The sequence below is a fragment of the Erpetoichthys calabaricus genome, chromosome 2 (assembly GCF_900747795.2).
Source record: "Erpetoichthys calabaricus chromosome 2, fErpCal1.3, whole genome shotgun sequence".
In the NCBI taxonomy this organism is placed as follows: Eukaryota; Metazoa; Chordata; class Cladistia; order Polypteriformes; family Polypteridae; genus Erpetoichthys; species Erpetoichthys calabaricus.
Genome location: NC_041395.2, coordinates 66447153 through 66466171, shown reverse-complemented (window position 1 = coordinate 66466171; position 19019 = coordinate 66447153). Strand labels below are relative to the sequence as shown.

The 19019-nt window shown below is 35.8% G+C and overlaps 1 protein-coding gene across 1 annotated transcript in view; it reads right to left on the bottom strand.

Annotated features, from left to right (window-relative positions):
• elp4 (elongator acetyltransferase complex subunit 4) overlaps positions 1-19019 on the bottom strand; it is a 367688-nt gene that overhangs the window by 217420 nt on the left and 131249 nt on the right. Inside the window, exons 6-7 of the mRNA XM_028793869.2 lie at positions 12309-12393; positions 2481-2669 (exon numbers count right to left, since the gene is read on the bottom strand). Coding sequence (XP_028649702.1) covers positions 2481-2669; positions 12309-12393 — 274 coding nt within the window. The remainder of the gene's footprint in view (positions 1-2480; positions 2670-12308; positions 12394-19019) is intronic.

Here is a 19019-nt window from a genome sequence, read left to right as displayed (position 1 = left end):
ACAGCAATCCATAACATGAAAAAATCTAGTATGAAGTGCCTCAAGAAACACAGGGTGGAGGTTTTCAAATACAGTAATCCCTCCTCCATCGCGGGGGTTTGCGTTCCAGAGCCACCCGCGGAAATAAGAAAATCCGCGAAGTAGAAACCATATGTTTATATGGTTATTTTTATATTGTCATGCTTGGGGTCACAGATTTGCGCAGAAACACAGGAGGTTGTAGAGAGACAGGAACGTTATTCAAACACTGCAAACAAAACATTTGTCTCTTTTTCAAAAGTTTTAAACTGTGCTCCATGACAAGACAGAGATGACAGTTCTGTCTCACAATTAAAAGCATGCAAACATATCTTCCTCTTCAAAGGAGTGTGTGTCAGGAGCACAGAATGTCACATAGATTGAGAAAACAATCTCTAGCAAACAAATCAATAGGGCTGTTTGGCTTTTAAGTATGCGAAGCACCGCGGGCACAAAGCTGTTGAAGGGCGGCAGCTCACACCCCCTCCGTCAGGAGCAGGGGAGAGAGAGGAGAGAGAGGAGAGATAGAGAGAGACAGAGTTTGTTTTTCAGTCAAAAATCAATACGTGCCCTTCGAGCTTTTAAGTATGCGAAGCACCGTGCAGCATGTCGTTTCAGGAAGCAGCTGCACAAAAAGATAGCAACGTGAAGATAATTCTTCAGCATTTTTAGACGAGCGTCCGTATCGTCTAGGTGTGCGAACAGCCCCCCGGCTCAATCCCCATACGTCAGGATCAGAGAAGGTCAGCGCAAGAGAGAGAGAAAAGTAAGCAATCTAGCTTCTCAGCCATCTGCCAATAGCGTCCCTTGTATGAAATCAACTGGGCAAACCAACTGAAGAAGCATGTACCAGAAATTAAAAGGACCCATTGTCCGCAGAAATCCGCGAACCAGCAAAAAAATCTGCAATATATATTTAAATATGCTTACATATAAAATCCGCGATGGAGTGAAGCCGCGAAAGGCGAAGCGCGATATAGCGAGGGATCACTGTAACCCTCACAGCCCCTAGACTAGAACATCATTGAAAATCTGTGGGTAGATCTAAAATGTGCTGTGCATGCAAGACAGCCCAAGAATATCTCACAGTTAGAGGCAATGTGCAAGGGCACATAGGGAATAATTTTCAGAATAAGTATTCAAAGACTCATAGCAGCCTACAAAAAATGTTTCCAATCCGTGATTTTTATGAAAGGGCATGTTACTAAGTAGTGATTTAGTAGGGTGCCCATACATTTGCAAATACATTTACTCATTTAATTTTTTTTTTAATTCATCAGATAAACTTTAACTGTAAACTAACATTTTTTATAAAAATGACACTGATTTAGTTTGTTTACTGTCAAAGTTGTATTTACTATTTTTTATTTTAAATGTCAAAAAAGTATGTGATTTGGCCAGGGGTGACCAATCTTTTGCATAGACCTTTATATATTTATATACATATACTAGTTCCTAGCTCCATAATGGAACAAATTCTTCCTTTCAAATTTTTTTAATCTTAACACAGGCTCATTTCAGGAAACTTATTAAAATTAGAGAATATCTGTTTTTATTTGTAGCACACAGTAGGTCTTACTAAAACAGAGGCATATACAATATATCATTGTAGTTCTTGAGGTGCTCTTCTGTTATGAGCTGCACCGGAAAGAAACTTGGCTATATAAGTTTATATGAAGTTAGAACATCTTTTTTTTGAAAATCCATTATTCATCTTTTAGAAGTTATTACAAAAAGAGTTTTTTAAGGAAATACTGTATTTAGTAAATGCATTTTCATTAAAAAAAGTATCTAATATTTTTTGTCAATGCACTTCCAAAGCAGAGGTCAATCTTAGATTAGAATACCAAACCACCTTGGGGCACACATGACCATAATTACATATATACACATGATGGGCAAAATAAAGAGCATCAAATGTTCTTATTACACATATTTTGGCCATGGTTAAGTAGTTTAGTGGAGTAGGACAGGGGATGAAGACAACACTGTACTTGGATAATGTATGATTTGAACACATAAGGCACCTCAATCAAGCAGTGTAAGGTATCAACAATAGTTTGCATTATCATGCTCGCCAGCTCTATTATAAACATAAATCTCTTGATGACATACTTGGATAAGTTTGCATAAAATGAAAGCAAAATTTTACTTAAATGACTAACGCACTCATAACACTAATAACTTATCACAACATGTTCAATAGTAATCTGTGATATTAATTTGCATACGTTCTTCACATTAAATTTGAAATATTGCCAGTATCCAATAGATAAAAAGTGTGTGTTAATTATACTTGAATGAAAAACAAACAGTATAAGAACCACATACACTACACTCTCGAGTACTGGTATAACAGAGTTAACAAAACAACAACAAAAAAAAAATATAATTCTACTTCACCAAAAAATGCTTCAATGTTAATACAATAATTGTTCAGAAATGTAGAAACACAGTTTTACCTGAATAAGATGAGAAGGCACTGTGACCATGCAGACAGAAAGTGATGTTCTGAGCAAACCACGAAGTCCATAAAGAAATTTTGTCAAACTGTAAGCATAAAGTGGGTCATCTTTACAGCAGATGTCATCACCCCAAAGTACTGATCCTAGTGAATGAATTCCAATCCTTAGGATATTTCTTGTTTTACTCTGTTTAAAGGACAGTAGAAAAAAATCCATAAACTTCAATGGATTTGGATAAGTACATTTAACATGACTAAATATGCATTATATTAAAATAGGGGCTATTAAATTCTTGCATCTTCTTACTCAAATTTGTGGTCAATACTAAAGTTTTAGATTAGTCATTTTGTCAAGTGTGTTATGTTAAAATATCATTCAGTTATGAGATGCAGAAAAAATCCCTGCATGATCTGAATCTTATTCAATATACTGATTATCCGTCTGATTTCAGGACAGTTTTATAAATGTTCAAGTCATGCGTCAGAAGTGAAAATTTCCTAAACAGAAATACATCTTAAAAACCCAAATTTCCATTTTCGTGTACAACTTTTCAATGTTCCTAGAATTATAAATAATATAATTTATTTTTTGCTGTTAATATATTTCATGTGGTATAAAGCTTACTACAACATCTTCAGGCTAGAATGCTTTCCAGTGATGGATAGAAAAAAAAAGTAATGTTCCACATTATATTACACATGCATTTTTTTATCTTTAACATGTACATAAATACTACATGGTTTTCAAATTCTCGGGTGACATGTGCACTGGCTGCATTTGAGATACCAATGAACAAAATAAACCATGACTTGCAACGTTTCATACTTCCAGAGGTAAAACTAGCACTGGACATTTATCCAGCCTGAACTAGAAAACTAATTTTTTAAAGAATTTTACAAATGTTAATGTAGTACATACTGGTTTTAAGACTGGAAAATGATTACAGTGCCAGAGTCAAGCTTAGAAAACCTGTATTTCTGCTAGCAGACATATGAAGTAAGAGCAGGGAGAAAACTGTGAGGTATTAGTATTACTTTTTTTACCACAATTCTTTTAACTTCACCTGTTTGTTGTCTGGTTCAAATTTTGTAATCGATATTTAACCCACTTCCTATTGTCCAAATGACTTGAAATTTTGCACACTTACTCACTTCCGATGACAATACAAGAATCAATAAGCAGTTTCACTAACTGATCAATTAATCCATGTTAAATAAAAAATGAAATTTTCATATGAAGAATAGTTAAAGATTTCACCAATAGATGGTGCTAGTAATGGATAGAAATATTAAAGGAAGTGTTAAAATATCGATTACAAAATTATACTAAAACAAACCCAAGACAAAAAAGTTGAAAGTAATTTATATTAAAAAAGTACTTATTAAAAACCACGCTTATATTAAGTTAAAAAGTGTACTAAAAAGTTAAAAATAAGTCTCTCATACATCACTCATAAAATAAAAGCGTGGGCGCTTTCATCAATCAATAAAATCTTAGCAAAAGCACCCACGCTTTTATTTTGCGAGTGATGTATGACAGACTTATTTTTTACTTTTTAGTACACTTTTTAACTTAATATAAATGTGGTTTTTAAAAAGTATTTTTTTATATATATATTATTCATACTGTAAAAGGTCAGGTCAGCGCGGGAAGCATGTACTGGTAAAGCATGTCGCTGCACCCAACACACGACAAAATAGCTCGGGATCCCGGTTGGTAAACCCCCAGGCAGACTTGCGGTCCAGTCTCACTGTCCAGAAATGACCATTTATCTGCCTCAGCCAGGTATTACATGGGCGTCCCCTGTGCCTATCAGTGAGATTGGGTGGTTCATAGTTAATTGGAGGATCAGCCTCAAGAACCGTGGACCCAGAGATGTCCAACGTACGAGCTGGAGGATCACCTTTAAATGGCTGCTCAAAGTAGCTAGCCCAGTGCATCAAAACTACAGCATCATCCATAAGGACTGTTCCATCATCCACCCTGACTGCCACTCCCTGAGGAACAGATTTAGATGTTTGTAATGCTTTGATTCCTCTGTATGCAGGATATGGGTCAAAAGACCATAGATGGTGTGTCACTTGATCATAGATTCCTCTAACAAATGCCTCCTTATCTGCCCTCAAAGACCTGGCAGAAATCCTTCTCAGTTCCTGGTACACACTAGAGTTACCATTAAGCGATGTGCTGTGACTCCTCTTGATGATATCCAAAGTGACCTGCGAGATGAAACACGTCCTTCTGCGAGAACCAGCACCACCAACATAACCCTCAGCAACCTTCAGGGTCTTGTCACAGAAGGACTCCCAAATCACATTAGGATCAGCAGTCACACCTAAGTTTGCAAGTTCTTCACACAAACTGCATGCAAACTCAGTAGAAAGAGCCTGATCTTGGAGTCTGGCCAGGTCCAGACTCATTCTCCCAGGCTGGATCTTCAGAGTTTGTGGTGAGAATTCACAAACTGGGGATTTTTGTAGACTCTGCAGTTCTGTAGGAGCCTCCAGCGTCTGCCCATGAGGATGTGATCGATCTCCTTCATCTAACTAGCAGTACTGGAGTACCAAGTCCAACAATGCAGCTCACGGCAGAGTAACCAGAATCCAGCGATACGCAGCCTTGACCTTTTGCTAAGTCAAGGAGAATTAAGCCACTTTCACCATGGTCACAAGACCCATGGGGACCAACACTATCCTCATAGCCAGCCCTGTCAATGCCAGTGGTCACACTGAAGTCACCTATGACCAAAGGACTGTCACCTTGCAGGCACCCATCAACCACCGAGCACAGTTGTGAATAAAATGTTTCCCTCACTGAGACACCACTCACTGTGGTTGGATCATACACTGAAACAACAGACAAGGCACCCAGAGAGTGTCTTAATCTGAATCTCATAATATGCTTGTTGAAAAGAATGACATCAGACACCACTGGAAGGAACCGATCTGCCATAGTAACAGCTATTCCCTGACTATGACAACCATCAGAGCAACCAGACCAATAAAAGGTGTACCCACCTAAAGAGATCTGGCCAGTCACAGGTCTGTGCACCTCAGAGAGTGCCGCCACTGAAATGCAGAGTTTACGAAGCTCCTCCAACAGCAGAGGAAGATGATCACCATGCCGGAGAGACAAGACATTCCATGCACCTACCCAAATTTACTGCCTCAAACTGGGATCTGACTGCTGCCATGCAGTGGGTGATGCCTCAGCACCACATCAGTTCCAATCCCCAAAAAGCTTGACTCCATTGGTTCTCCAAAGGCTTTGATTCCTCCGGGGTTGAGACTCCCAAGGGCTTTCCCTCATCCCCTTCATAATGTGAGCAGCCTTCCTGTGGGCGGCTGCTGCATGGCTACTCTTGGGGATAGCAGAAAGTAGTCTTGTCTGCCGTTTCAGAGCTGCATGAAATTTTTACGGTAGCTGGAGTGCCAATCCAGCCACCAAACCCCAAGTTTTTCCTGAAAGTCGGAAGACCACTTGCAGGGCAGGATGCAATTTTACGTCATACTCAGGACAGATTTTAAAAGGACTGGGTTCAAATTTAGCATAGCTCTTAGAAATCTTCAAGGTAATACAGACATTTTCAGAAGGAATTCTAATTTTACTACAATCAATACAATGTAAATCATTCTCATCTTTTGTCACCCACTATAAATTTTGTCAAAATTAGAAAATTGCTGGTATAAGCATAATGTGGTCTTACACTACTTCCTGTGACAGGTAAGGAACTTGGCATTTAAACTGCAAAATTAAGCCATTGCTAAGATTAAGAAAGGTCTTGTGATGTGATTTTGGAAACTGTTTAGGGTGGCCCTCTGATTCCACAAGTCAAGGTTTATAGAGCATTAACTTGTTGTAGAAAACATCTGAGAATATTGACTGAGAATATAAATCTTTCAAAGGATTAGATCTTGCATCTGGAGAATGCCTGAGAATCCATAAGGAATATTTTGCTGAAAGAAGGTATTTGACCTGTTCTTTCTAGTTTACTTCTGTCATGACCCTTACCAAAAAAAGTAGTCAAGAAAATGGTTGGATGGATATTATTATCAGGTAGCATGGTGACACAGTGGTTAAATCTGCTGTCTTATGGATTAGTACCTAGGTGCAAATTCCAATTTGGCAGCAGCTAGCAAGATGTCTGCAAGTCTATTTTGCGTTTGATTTGTAGTACTAAGGTGTTGTACCATGTTAGCCATTATGAATGTAGTGAGAAGTCAAGCAAAATGACACCTTTTATTGGCTAACTAAAAAGATTACAATATGTAAGCTTTCGAGGCAACTCAGGCCCCTTCTTCAGGCAAGATCATTGGCCATAGATGGCTGTCAGTTACAGATATTGCTCTAGTAGTCAGTAAGTGTCATCTTTGACAGAACCTTAAGCAAAAGACTATGAAAAATCCACTACATATATTTCTGGAAAATTCAATGAAGTAGTTAGAAAATTGGACTCATGGAGGATTTGCCAAGTAACTGTGTTTAGACTTAAAATGGAAAACAAATTCTCACATATTATCATCAGAAGTATACACTTCAGCCTACAGTTTATGATAAAAAGTGTCTGTGTTTGTTTTTCTTGTGATTTCTGTTTGTTTTCTGAATAGCACTTCAGCTTTGCCAGTTGCAAGAAAATACATATAGTTTAAAAGGTGATGTTGATTTTGATGTCCTAAACTGATCACTATTAAAACTATATACAGTATCACTATATAACTATCAATCTGTCCTAGACTGAGAGGAGAAGAAAAAAAAAGATTACTTAATTTCTTTATGTGTTGATCAGAGTGCAGAAACTAGCTTTTATTTAAGCTAATATTTTGGGAAGGATACAAAGAAAATATACTTTCAAGATTTGGAAATGGGTAGATGACATTATTAGCATGAGCAGACAAAAATAAGCATAAAATATGCACACTTAGTACATTATCTGGATTAAAATTCAAATTTATTGTCACAAACATAGCTAAATGAATAAAATCTAACTATTTGACTATTATAATGTGAGTGCTGAACTGTTTAGCACTGCCGTTTCACAATTCCAGAATCCTGGATTAATCCTGGATTGCAGCCATAACACTATTTGTATGGAATTTGCAAGTTCTTCCTATATTTGGGTGGGTTTTAACAAAAGCTGTGTACTGAACTGGAAAGTAGATTAATGTAATTTACTTTACAGCACAGGTAACTGTACGGTATTACATGCAAGAAGGATAAATGTTAAATCTGAATACACATTAGGAGGTCAAAAGTTGAATGTACACCTTACAAGATGGATCTAGGAGTCATAGTGGACACATAACTGTCAACATTAAGACAGTGCACTGACCAAGAAGGCTAACTGCATGTTAGGTTATGCCTAACATATCATGATATGTGGAGTAAAAGTCAAAGAAAGTTGTGCTTAAGTTACATAACAGACTAGCAAGGCCTAACCTGTTCTAGTCACCATATTATAAAAAAAAAAAAAAAAAAGTTACTAGAGGAAGTCCAGTGGAGAGAAACTTTGTTGATTCTGAGACTGAGAGATACAAGCTATAAGGAGAGACTGAAAAAGCCATTTCAGTTTAAGAGAGTGATCCACTCAAAAATTATATTGTTTTATATGTTACTTACTCCACGTAGTTTGCAGTAGTTGCTGAAAAAAACTGAATCTCATGTTTTCATAAAGAATGGAGTGAAAAAAATGTATGATATAATAGAAGCCAGTAATGACCAATGCTGTACAACAAGAAACATTGTGAAAAACATCCATGGAAAAAAGAAACTCACATTGCATGATCCAAATGTCGGTTATCTAGTTGTATGCTCAAAACATTCAAAACTCAAGCTTTTTCCCTAAAATAAGGTAAAATATACAGTATACTTCCAGAATAATCAATGCACTACACAAACAGGATATTCAAGACTCATGGGAAGACCTGTCTTACCCATCTGTCATTGGTCAATAGTGCTGTCTCCCCTGCACAAGGAGAATTTGACTATCCAGGCACCTGGGTGGGTAAAGTGTGAGCAGGAAGGCCACAGTCAAACCTGTTAAAAACTGGATTTTTTGTATTAACAAGCAGATGCACATAACAAAATGGTCATTGCGTGAAAATACTTTTTAAAATTGGAACATAGGCAAGTCAACTGACTTCCTCAGTGTTTCACATTGTGTTGGCAGCTGGAAATAAACGATAAGGCTGCTGTTGTGTTTTTCCCTATTATATCATTTTGCTGGCATGTGTAGGAAGACAACACATAAAAAACTGAAATTAAAACAAACCTTGCAAGTTCTTCATGACATTTGGGCAATACATTAATAATTATAAGTGATATCTTTAAAAACAATACTTGGGCCTGAAATACCAGAAACCATCAGGAATGTAATGATTTTATTTGTTGTTAATATTCTTATTTATTTTGTGAACTAACAGTCATTTAAAGAGTCTTTGAATATCCATTTTTCTTCCTAGGACATAGAACAGTTTTCATTTTTCCACATTTATATACTATATCATCTAGGGAAAAGTAAGTATGCAAAGTAAAACATAATATTTTATTTATTAAGACTAGGGCACATTAATTTTTTATAATATAATTTCTTTGAACATAAATATTAAATTTACCATACAATGCAAAATCAATTAATACATGTACAATAAGATTCCATATATTGCAAAGAAGGCACAAACCCCTGGGTAAATAAAAAGTTTGGGACACTAAAAAATATGAAAAAAAAAGCATTTAATTTAAAAATAAGCCAAAAAGTCAATGAACAATGATGAGTATGTCCTATGTTGCCAGAAAAAAATAATTCCAAGTAAAATTATCTCAAATATGAGAACTCAAACACATACACACACACGCACACACACACAAATCAAAAGGGTGAGGTATTTGATTAGTGGCTACCAAACCCCCATAAAAATATTTTAAACTTTTCATAAAAGCGCATAATAAATAATTTATTTGTGTAACGGCATATGTATGACATCAAAGAAAACACATAACAAAGGCAATAAACTTGCTAAGTTTACTTATTACGAATGAGAATTATAGTTCCAGGGGTTATAAAAATATGTTAAACAGAATGAAGGTGTTCAAATCATATTATACTATGAAAGCTCTGAATAAACATGCTTAAATCAAAATATTAATAAATAAATATATCTTATAGATGTACACAAGCATAACACAAGTCTATAGCCAAAATAATAATAATAATAATAATAATAATATCTTAAGTCATTCGTTAAACCATTTCTGAGTGAATATTCATAGGAACAAAGACTACCACGATTAAATCTTATATTAAACAATTGTGAAATAAAGGAGCCACCGGACAGAGCAACAATAAGATTTTGAAAAGCTGTCTAGACTTGTTTTCAAAATGTCTGATAACTTACAAAAGCAACTTGCATTTTTGGCACATCAACAAGGCAAGACGGCTATAGAGTCTTAATAAGAGCTACACTTTTGCAAAGGATTACACAACTATCAATTTGGTGCCAAGAGGGGAACAAAGAGTATTAGGCCTCCAACTGCTTTAAACTAAATTGTTCCTGTGGTACTTCATTCAAACTTTGCTATGCAAACAATCAATACTTTTACACTGACAATCCCTGAAACATAAAAATGTGATAAGTTAAACGCAAGTTAGGATTGATCTCTTTCACACGAAGCCAAAGTAGGATGTAGAAATTTGTGGTTTCCCACCTAAAAGTTAACTGTCTTAATTGAATTTTACTTGTGTGAACAAATTAATTATTATTACGTTAACTACAGCACAACATGCAACATGTTAAACATCAACATTAATACTTAAAGCGAATGTGAGAAAAGTCAATTTACAAATATTCTTGCATAATTAAATATTAAATAAATCTTACTCTGACAGGTTCAACAGCCATTTTCTGGGTTGACCCAGGTGGCCAGCTACTCTTCCTGGTTGCCCTTCCTGATGCCAACTGTAGTGTTCTTTTACAATATGCACGTGGGGCAGTGACCTTATTTAAAGTTGAAATGTTTAAATACTAATAAAACTTCTATCTTTAAAATCTCATGTTTCGATAGTCTTATAATAAGACATTGATTATTCCACCAAAGACAACTGATATCTCATTTGCAATTTCTGTAATTCTAATTTATTTCACTAACAAAATGAAAAAATGCAAAATGTATGGCAAAATACATAATATTATGATTAGCACAGGCATAAGAAATATTTTAAAAAGTACTATATTTCATTATATTATACAGAATCCAGTAAAGTTCACTATACTGCATCTATTTTATTTTTTGCATATGATCTGAAAGGTTTCAAAACCAATCAGAAAAAATAAGTTTGTTGTTTTAGCACTTTATAAAGCAGTTTATAAAGCACTTATTCATTTGGTTTTTCCCATTTATTTTTGGCTCTGTAAAATTTCCTGCTTACAGTGTCACTGTCACTATACCAGAGTAGTTATTCAGTGCACAAGATTGTGGGAACTGTTATGACATGCCTGTTGCCATGGTTTTCAGAAAGAAGGGGGAGAGGTGCCTGTCAGGGACCAATTTACTTCTCCAGAGGGGCATCTTCTCTGCGGGGAAGATGTCTGCCCGGATCTGTGCTGAAATCTCACTGAAGACAGGAACTGTTTTACAGCATGCTGAATTTGGACAAAAGAAGTTTTTAAACAGTCAATTCCAGGATGGTCATAAACCAACAAAGACTATCAAAGTCAAAGTCAAATCTGATATTCCACAGCACTGATAGAGAAGCAAGCTAATTTTACTTTAGCTAAACGTTACCCAAAAAAAAACAAAAGTTTACTGTGATGACTGTAATGTAAACACAAGCACAAATAACTAAGTTTACTCCAAAAAACAAAAACAAATTATAGCAGAAGCACTACAGAGTTATGTGGTTGTTTATTTATATCATATTAAACATTTTAATATTGAGATATAGACATTTTTTGTACCTATCCAAATCTCACATATCAAAAGTTTGTTGAACAGTGTTTTTCACAAAATATTGATTTTTTACATTAAGAATGTTAAGTAGTTTAGACTTTTTATTATTCAAAGGATGTTTTTAAAGCCTTATTATATATAACAGACTGCTATATTAATCTCTGATTTTTATAGAAATCTATTTTAGGAATTACAGTTATTTGCTCTATGCACTTGAATTCCCAGTGTGATTCATCAAGTCTACAGCATGCAAAGTCTGTGCTGTAAATTTTTGCTCCAGTTTCACATTAGGAAAAAGTGAAACTTAGGGTAATTAGTCAAAATGAAATATGTATTAAATATTTTACTTAAAGTGTAATTACTTATTAAACATGTGATTTTAATACACTGAGAAAAATATTTTAAAACACTTTTTTAAAGTAACTCTTTAAAGTATGTTTCTTTTCACAAATTACTGACAAATGTTCACTTTTAAATTGTTAAGAAATGGGGACAGCTTAGGAGGTATGTTTTCCATTGCCTGAATTAGCTTAGTAGTCGGGGCTCAATTGGAGCCTTACATAGTATATATTTTCAGCCATTTTGATTCTAAATGATATATATAGCACTTTAAAAATGACTTTGCCTTCAGTTGTTAATGAAATTTAAGTGAGCTAGATATTTCCAGTGAGAACAGAACAGAGCACCAAGCTGGAGCTAAATGAACATTAACATATTGCTGGCACTATGTCTTTGCCTTGCTTGTTTACCACGTCAATGCTTAGAAACAGCTTGTTCACTGTTGATTATTCAAAACCCTTATGGTTCATCCCTCTAGAGAGAGTTATGAAAACAACATTAGTTACTTGATTACAGAAGACGCAAAGGGCTCAAGAGCCATACCTGGGGACAAGCTCTGTCAAATCCTTCCTTGTGGATGACTCCCTGGATAAATCGAAGCAGCTTGATATAGCCAATGTGAATATTGCTATGAAAGAGAAAAAATATATAATGCAGTGCAATAGATTAAAAAAAACCTTATCAAAGTGAAAGTTAGTCATAATCCTCATTATTTTCATTAAAGCACAAATATAAACTCAAAACTATAAAAGGAATTATTATTTAGAAGACTGCCTATAGATCTCTGTTAAATTTAGGTACTGTAAATGCTATAAAAGCAGAACCAATAATGTTTGGAATTAAACACAAGCATGGAAAGAAAATACTGCAAGATTTGCCCCAGGTGTCATATTTAACATTCGTTTTGAAAACAAAACTATTGTAATATACTTGATGTATGAAGAAACGAGACTGTTTAGCAATTGGAGAAAGTGTAATACTACATGTTGTTTTGATTATGTTATTTGAACTATTAATTACAGCTAGTATTTTCTACATTTTTATTATATTATAGCTCACATCAGATTTGTATATTTTTGATGCACAAAAAAGGTGGAAAGGAAAAAGTATAAAAATAAAAATGCTGAAAATATAACGTGTTCAAGAAAATAGTAAAAATGTAGCAGTTTTATACACAAAGAAACAAACACAAATACATCATAATCAAATCAATAAGAATCATTGATGCTTTGGTGCAACAGAAGTTTCTTAAATAGCTGCAGACATGCTTTCTAAAGAGCTAGTTCAAAAATACAGGTATCTATCAATAACAATTAAAAACATCAGACGTCAGCTGTGATTGTCTGCTATTAAATGCATTTGGGCTCTGCATGAAAGACAAAATCTGCTGAGACTGAAATGGTTTCATTATGTCAGCCTCACTTATCTCCTACAAAATTAATGATTTAATGAAGCAACTTAAAGGATGCAACCACCACAGCATTTCTGTGTTAAATCACAGATAATTAACACATAGTTAATGAAGTGCTATTCCAAGCACACCTGATCAATGTCCTGTTCACCTGAGCTCATTTTTACTATTGCTTAATTTCATGAAAACAACTTCAAGTCATGTAAAAATTTACCATCAAAGACAAACAAGCACACACATATACACAAATGCATTATATACTATATGTAATTTTATTAATCCATCTGTTGTTCTATTTACATTTAAATCAAAAGAAACAAGTAACATAATTAATCAAAGTGGCATATAATCAAATGCACAACGGTACATTAAACTCAAATTAAATAATTTTGTTTAATTGGATCATTTTCAGAAAAAAATAAGCCCTATACAAAACTCAACTTTTAACTTAACACAAATTTATTTATCAAATCCAGAAATGTCAGGACAATCTAAAAATTCACAACAGTATTGCATGCATATGATAGGATTTTAGCAGAGGAAAAATGTGAACCACTCACAATTAAAACAAGTCAACAATATTAATATTCTTTTTTGTTTAAAGTTTACATATAAAAAACATTTTTCTGGCTAAAACATTACTTTCTTTTCTTCTTTGCTGTACCTTAAATAAATATGCTCAAATCTGGAGGAGAACTCCTCTCATTTGTCACTCATTTGTCACCTGGCTCAAAAATTATTACCACTAACAGCAAACCTACTGTATCCTATTTCTAGTAACACTGCACAACAAAGGTTTTGCTTCTTGAACACTGTTGGGTCTTTCTTATACATTTTTGGGTGCTAATCACGATTATCACATCAAAATGTACCCATCACGTACCATTCAGAGAAATCTTCAGTTTTGTCATGATTTTTTCTTATATTTGTATCCAAACATTTTCACTCCCGTAAGTGACTTATCAACAACGGTTTGTGCATACTTGGCATGTCCAAGCATGGAATCATGCCAGGTTGGAAGCTGTTCTGTGGAAGTTGACATCCTGGGCATGCCTGAGCAGGTCTGACCGAGCTTGACGCTGTCTCAGCATGCTATAAAGGTGGCTTGCATACACCGATCCTGCTCATTTGGTTAATATAGATAGTCAGTGTGTATGTATAATATCAGTATACTAAAGTATAGTATCTGTAGCAATATAACAGTAAGTAAGCTTGATGCTATAGACGTTTTGGTGTCAGACGATATGTCTCGTCAATGTTGAAACAGTCGCGATAGATTCTGCTATATCTGTGGTGAATATACACTTGCGCCTCAGAGACGTTGGATGACTGCTCTTGTGAAGAAAGCTTACCATCTGTATTTCAGCTGCAAAATTGGTGATCAAGACAAGGAATGGGCACCTCACATTTGCTGTGCGATATGTGCTGTCAGTCTGAGAGCCTGGTTCAGAGGCACTCGAAAGACGATGCTGTTTGCTGTTCAAATGATATGGCGAGAACAGAAAGATCATGTGATAGACTGTTACTTCTGTTTGACTAATGTGTCTGGTTTCTCTGCCAAAAACAAGAAGTCAATTGAATATCCTAATCTGCCTTCAGCAATGAGACCAATGGCACATGACAACAGTCTTCCAATTCCGAAACCAACAGAGGATTGGACCTTAGACGAACCAGATGAAGAAACTGCAATGCAGGATACTGACAGTGACATTTTGAACCGCACTCATCAGGTGATCCACATCTGATACAGTCCGAATTGAACGATTTGGTCAGAGATTTGGGTCTGTCAAAAGCAAGAGCCGAGTTGCTGGGTTTGAGACTGCAGGAATGGTGTTTGCTGTCACCAGGTACAAAAATTTCTGTATTTAGAGGCAGACATCATGATATAACCACATCTTTTGCACAAGTCGACAGTCTCTGTTTCTGTTGTGACACTGAAGGATTGTTCTCAGCCTTGGGTGTATTCACAACCCGGAAGAGTGGCGTCTCTTCTTTGACTCGTCAGTATTAAGCCTGAAAGCTGTTCTGCTACACAATGGCAACGTTTATCCTTCAGTACCTTTTGGCTATGCAGCACACATGAAAGAAACGTATGAGAATATGGAACTGTTGCTGAAGCACGTCCAGTATAGCAGGTACAACTGGAATATCTATGGAGATCTTAAAGTCGTTGCTCTGTTACTAGGACTGCATCTCAGCTATACAAAGTACTGTTATTTCATCTGTGAATGGGACAGCCGTGCCAAAGAGTCGCACTATTCTCGACAAAACTGGCCACTCCGTAAAAAGTTAGTTCCAGGACAGAAAAATATGGCACATGAATTGCTTGTCGACCCGGCAAAGATATTTTTGCCTCTTCTTCACATATAACTGGGACTCATGAAGAATTTTGTGAAAGCACTGAACAAGGAAGGCGAAGGTTTTCGTTATTTAAGACAGATGTTCCTAAGAATAACTGATGCCAAGATCAAAGAGGGCATTTTTGTTGGCCCCCAGATCAGACATGTTATGAGTGACAAGCATTTTGAAGATCTGTTAGTTGGGCCGGAAAAAATTGCCTGGAAAGCCTTCAAAGACGTTGACAATTTTCTGGGCAACTACAGAGCCCCAAACTACATTCAGCTGGTAGACAAACTTCTCAAAGCATACAAGACAATGAAGTGCAACATGTCACTCAAGATTTATTTCCTCCACTCGCACTTGGACTTCTTCCCCGCAAATCTCCGTGCTGTCAGTAACGAACACGGTGAAAGGTTTCACCAGGACATTGCTACGATGGAGAAATGATACCAGGGCAACTGGAATCAGTCAATGCTTGCTGACTACTGTTGGACACTGCAACGTGATTCACCAGACTGGGCACATTTCTTTTAGCAAAATTTCTGATTTGAAAATAGTGGAAAAATTGTGCTGCTGGGATGTTAAATTTGAAGCATACTTGTTTAAAAGATGCCAAAACATGATCTATATACAGTTCTCTATGTGTTTTAACCTGTTTTCCAAAAATTAAATACTAGGTAGGTTTGAGAGGTTAAAAAAGGTGATTATCATGTAGAGGAATAACAGAAGCTTCTCTACCTTTATGTACATCCTGCATTGGTTCCGTATTCTGAGTGACTAATAGACAATTAAATTATTGGTATATTGATGAGGATTAGTATTTACTGGGGCATAAAGCAGAGCATATAAAGAAGTGTAGCATGATTTTATTTCCATTGCATACCAGGCTTGTGTATTTTCATCAATTTGTATCAATTTCCAGGTCTTTATAGCTTGTACATTTGCCACACAGTAATACAAGTAAAAGTTAGGTAATGCCATGCCAACGTTTGCCTTTGCCTTGGTATTTGTACAGTCTCGTATTGTGTGTTTGGGAGTTTGGAAAAAGCACACTTTTATTCAAATTGATTTTGAGTCCAAATATCTTTTGAAATTCTACTAGTGCATTAATTACTAATGGAAACAATGTTTTTGGCTGTGATATATACAGTAATATATCATCTGCACACAGTGATATGTTCTGTTCAAGTCCTTCTCTGATAATCTCTTTTATCTCTAATGCATTTTGAAAATGAATGGTCAATGGTGATGGCAAAAAGCCAATGTGATAGAGGCATCCTTGTCAAGTGCCATGTTCTAGTCTGAAGAAGTTGAGATGATGTGGTTAATACGAACAGGTGCTTCTGGACTGGTATAAAGTAATTTTATCCATTTACAGATATTTGGGCCAAATGTCTATATTTGTGGTAGATAAGTAGTCCCAATCAACTCTGCCGAAGGCTTTTTCAACAGATAGTAAGATCTCTTATGTGTTTGATTATGGGCGAGTATATTACATTAAACAGACGCTTGTGTCTGCCTTTAATAAATCCAGTTTGGTTTTATGATGTTACAGAAGGAAGCACTTTCTCAATCCTAGCTAAAATTTTGGACAGTATCTTAACATCATTATTCAGAAATGAAACTGGTCTGTATGATGCACATTGTAGTAAGTCATTATTTTTTTGGAAAGACAGTGATTAATGGTTGGTGAAAAGATTGAGGCAGAATTTTGTTGTCTTTAGCTTCCACAAATGTTGCTAATAATAGTAGTTAGCCATCAGGGCCTGCTGCTTTCCCACTTTGGAGTAAGTTTATAGCATCCAGTGTTTCTGAGAGTGTCAGTGGTTTTTCCAGTTCCTCTGTACTAAAAGTATATTTTTGTAGTATTTATATTGCATCAAAAACTCCTTAGATGATGTCTTGTCTTCCAGTAGAATATAAGGATTTATAGTACTCCCAAAATGTGTGGATTATATTTTTATGGTCATTGATTTTATCTCTATTTGCGTTGGTTATTTCTGTTACTGCGCTGAGAACTTGTGGATTTGTTGGGCTAAGATATATTAGTATTTTCTCTATCTCTCTATTATAAAAAAAAAACCTGGAAAGCAAAAGCATGCAAGGCTACGATACGTCATGACTCGGAAGACATTTAAAAGACACGCGAGACGACAGAGACTTGCCACGGTGTGTCTCGGGGGGACCGTAAACATGAGACTTGGTGCCAAGAGATTGTCCCAGGGCTGTCTCGCGGGATGTGGAACATGAGATTCTTGCAAGACATGCCCTACTTACAAAAGATATTATATAAGAGCACACCCATCAAAAAAAAAACTCAAGTGGTGTAAAAGCACGTAGTACACACAGATCATGTGCTCTCAGCATATATAAAGTGTATAAGGACAATACGGAGAATAGAGACCCAAAAGCGATGAAGAGAAAAAAAGGCAGATAAGAGATTATGAAAGCAGTGGAATTCGACAGGCTCAAACAAACAATGGCGCGATACACATGCAGAGAAAGTTACAGAATATGAAAGCAGTAAAATTAGAAAGTATTGTAGCGTCCCAGCCAGGTTGAGGACTTTTTTGTTTTAAGTGACTATTAGGTCCGATTGAGGGAGGACAGAGTACAGCACGGAAGACTGATGGCGGGGTACTGATTGATGCGGTAAGGGGGGGGGTGGGGGTGAGGGGTTGGAGAGGGTGCTAGAAAGTTGTGTTTGGGGTTAGGAAGTTGGCGATTGCTCAAGTAAAAATTTTGTGACACTTTTTATCATGTCTGTCACTACAGTATTAAAGAAAAGATTACCGGAAACAAAAGGTGATTAATCATCAGAACCAGGTGTAATTGAAAAAATAGCAGGACAAATCGAGGTCAGAAAAGCGTAGACAACAAAGTCTTTTCGCATTCGCATCAATCAATGCACAAAATGTGGATTTACACAATAATGGACCATACGCTATGAGAATCTGTGGTCCCGGAACAGTTTAAGCAATGACAAGTTAAATTTCAAAGAATGAAATTCGGTCGGGTGTATATTGATGATCACGGAGAAGTGATGCAAATGTTAACAGGCAAAAAGAAAGGTAATGTATATATTCCGCGAATAACATTACACACCAAAGGAGATCGTGATATGCCATTCGTATTAAAATGTTTACAGTTTACCATGAGAATAGCTTTTGCTATGACAATCAATAAATCATAGGGACAAACATTAGAAAAACTCGGATTATTTATTACAGAAACAGAAACAATATTCACTCACGGGCAATTATACGTTGCGCTGTCACAATGTGTCTCCAAAAAATATTGTTTTTAATGAAGCTTTAAAGTAAAAGCGCAAATAATGAAATTGAAACAATGCCAAAGAAAAAAAAATTTTAAATTGTATATCCGTTTAACCAAACACAAGGGTTGGTGAGCGAAGCCCCCTAGTTTTCATAATAATAATGTTGCGTTTTAAAGGGGAATTGTTCAGTTTCTTTTTGGTCAAGAGGTTAAATTATGATTGAAAA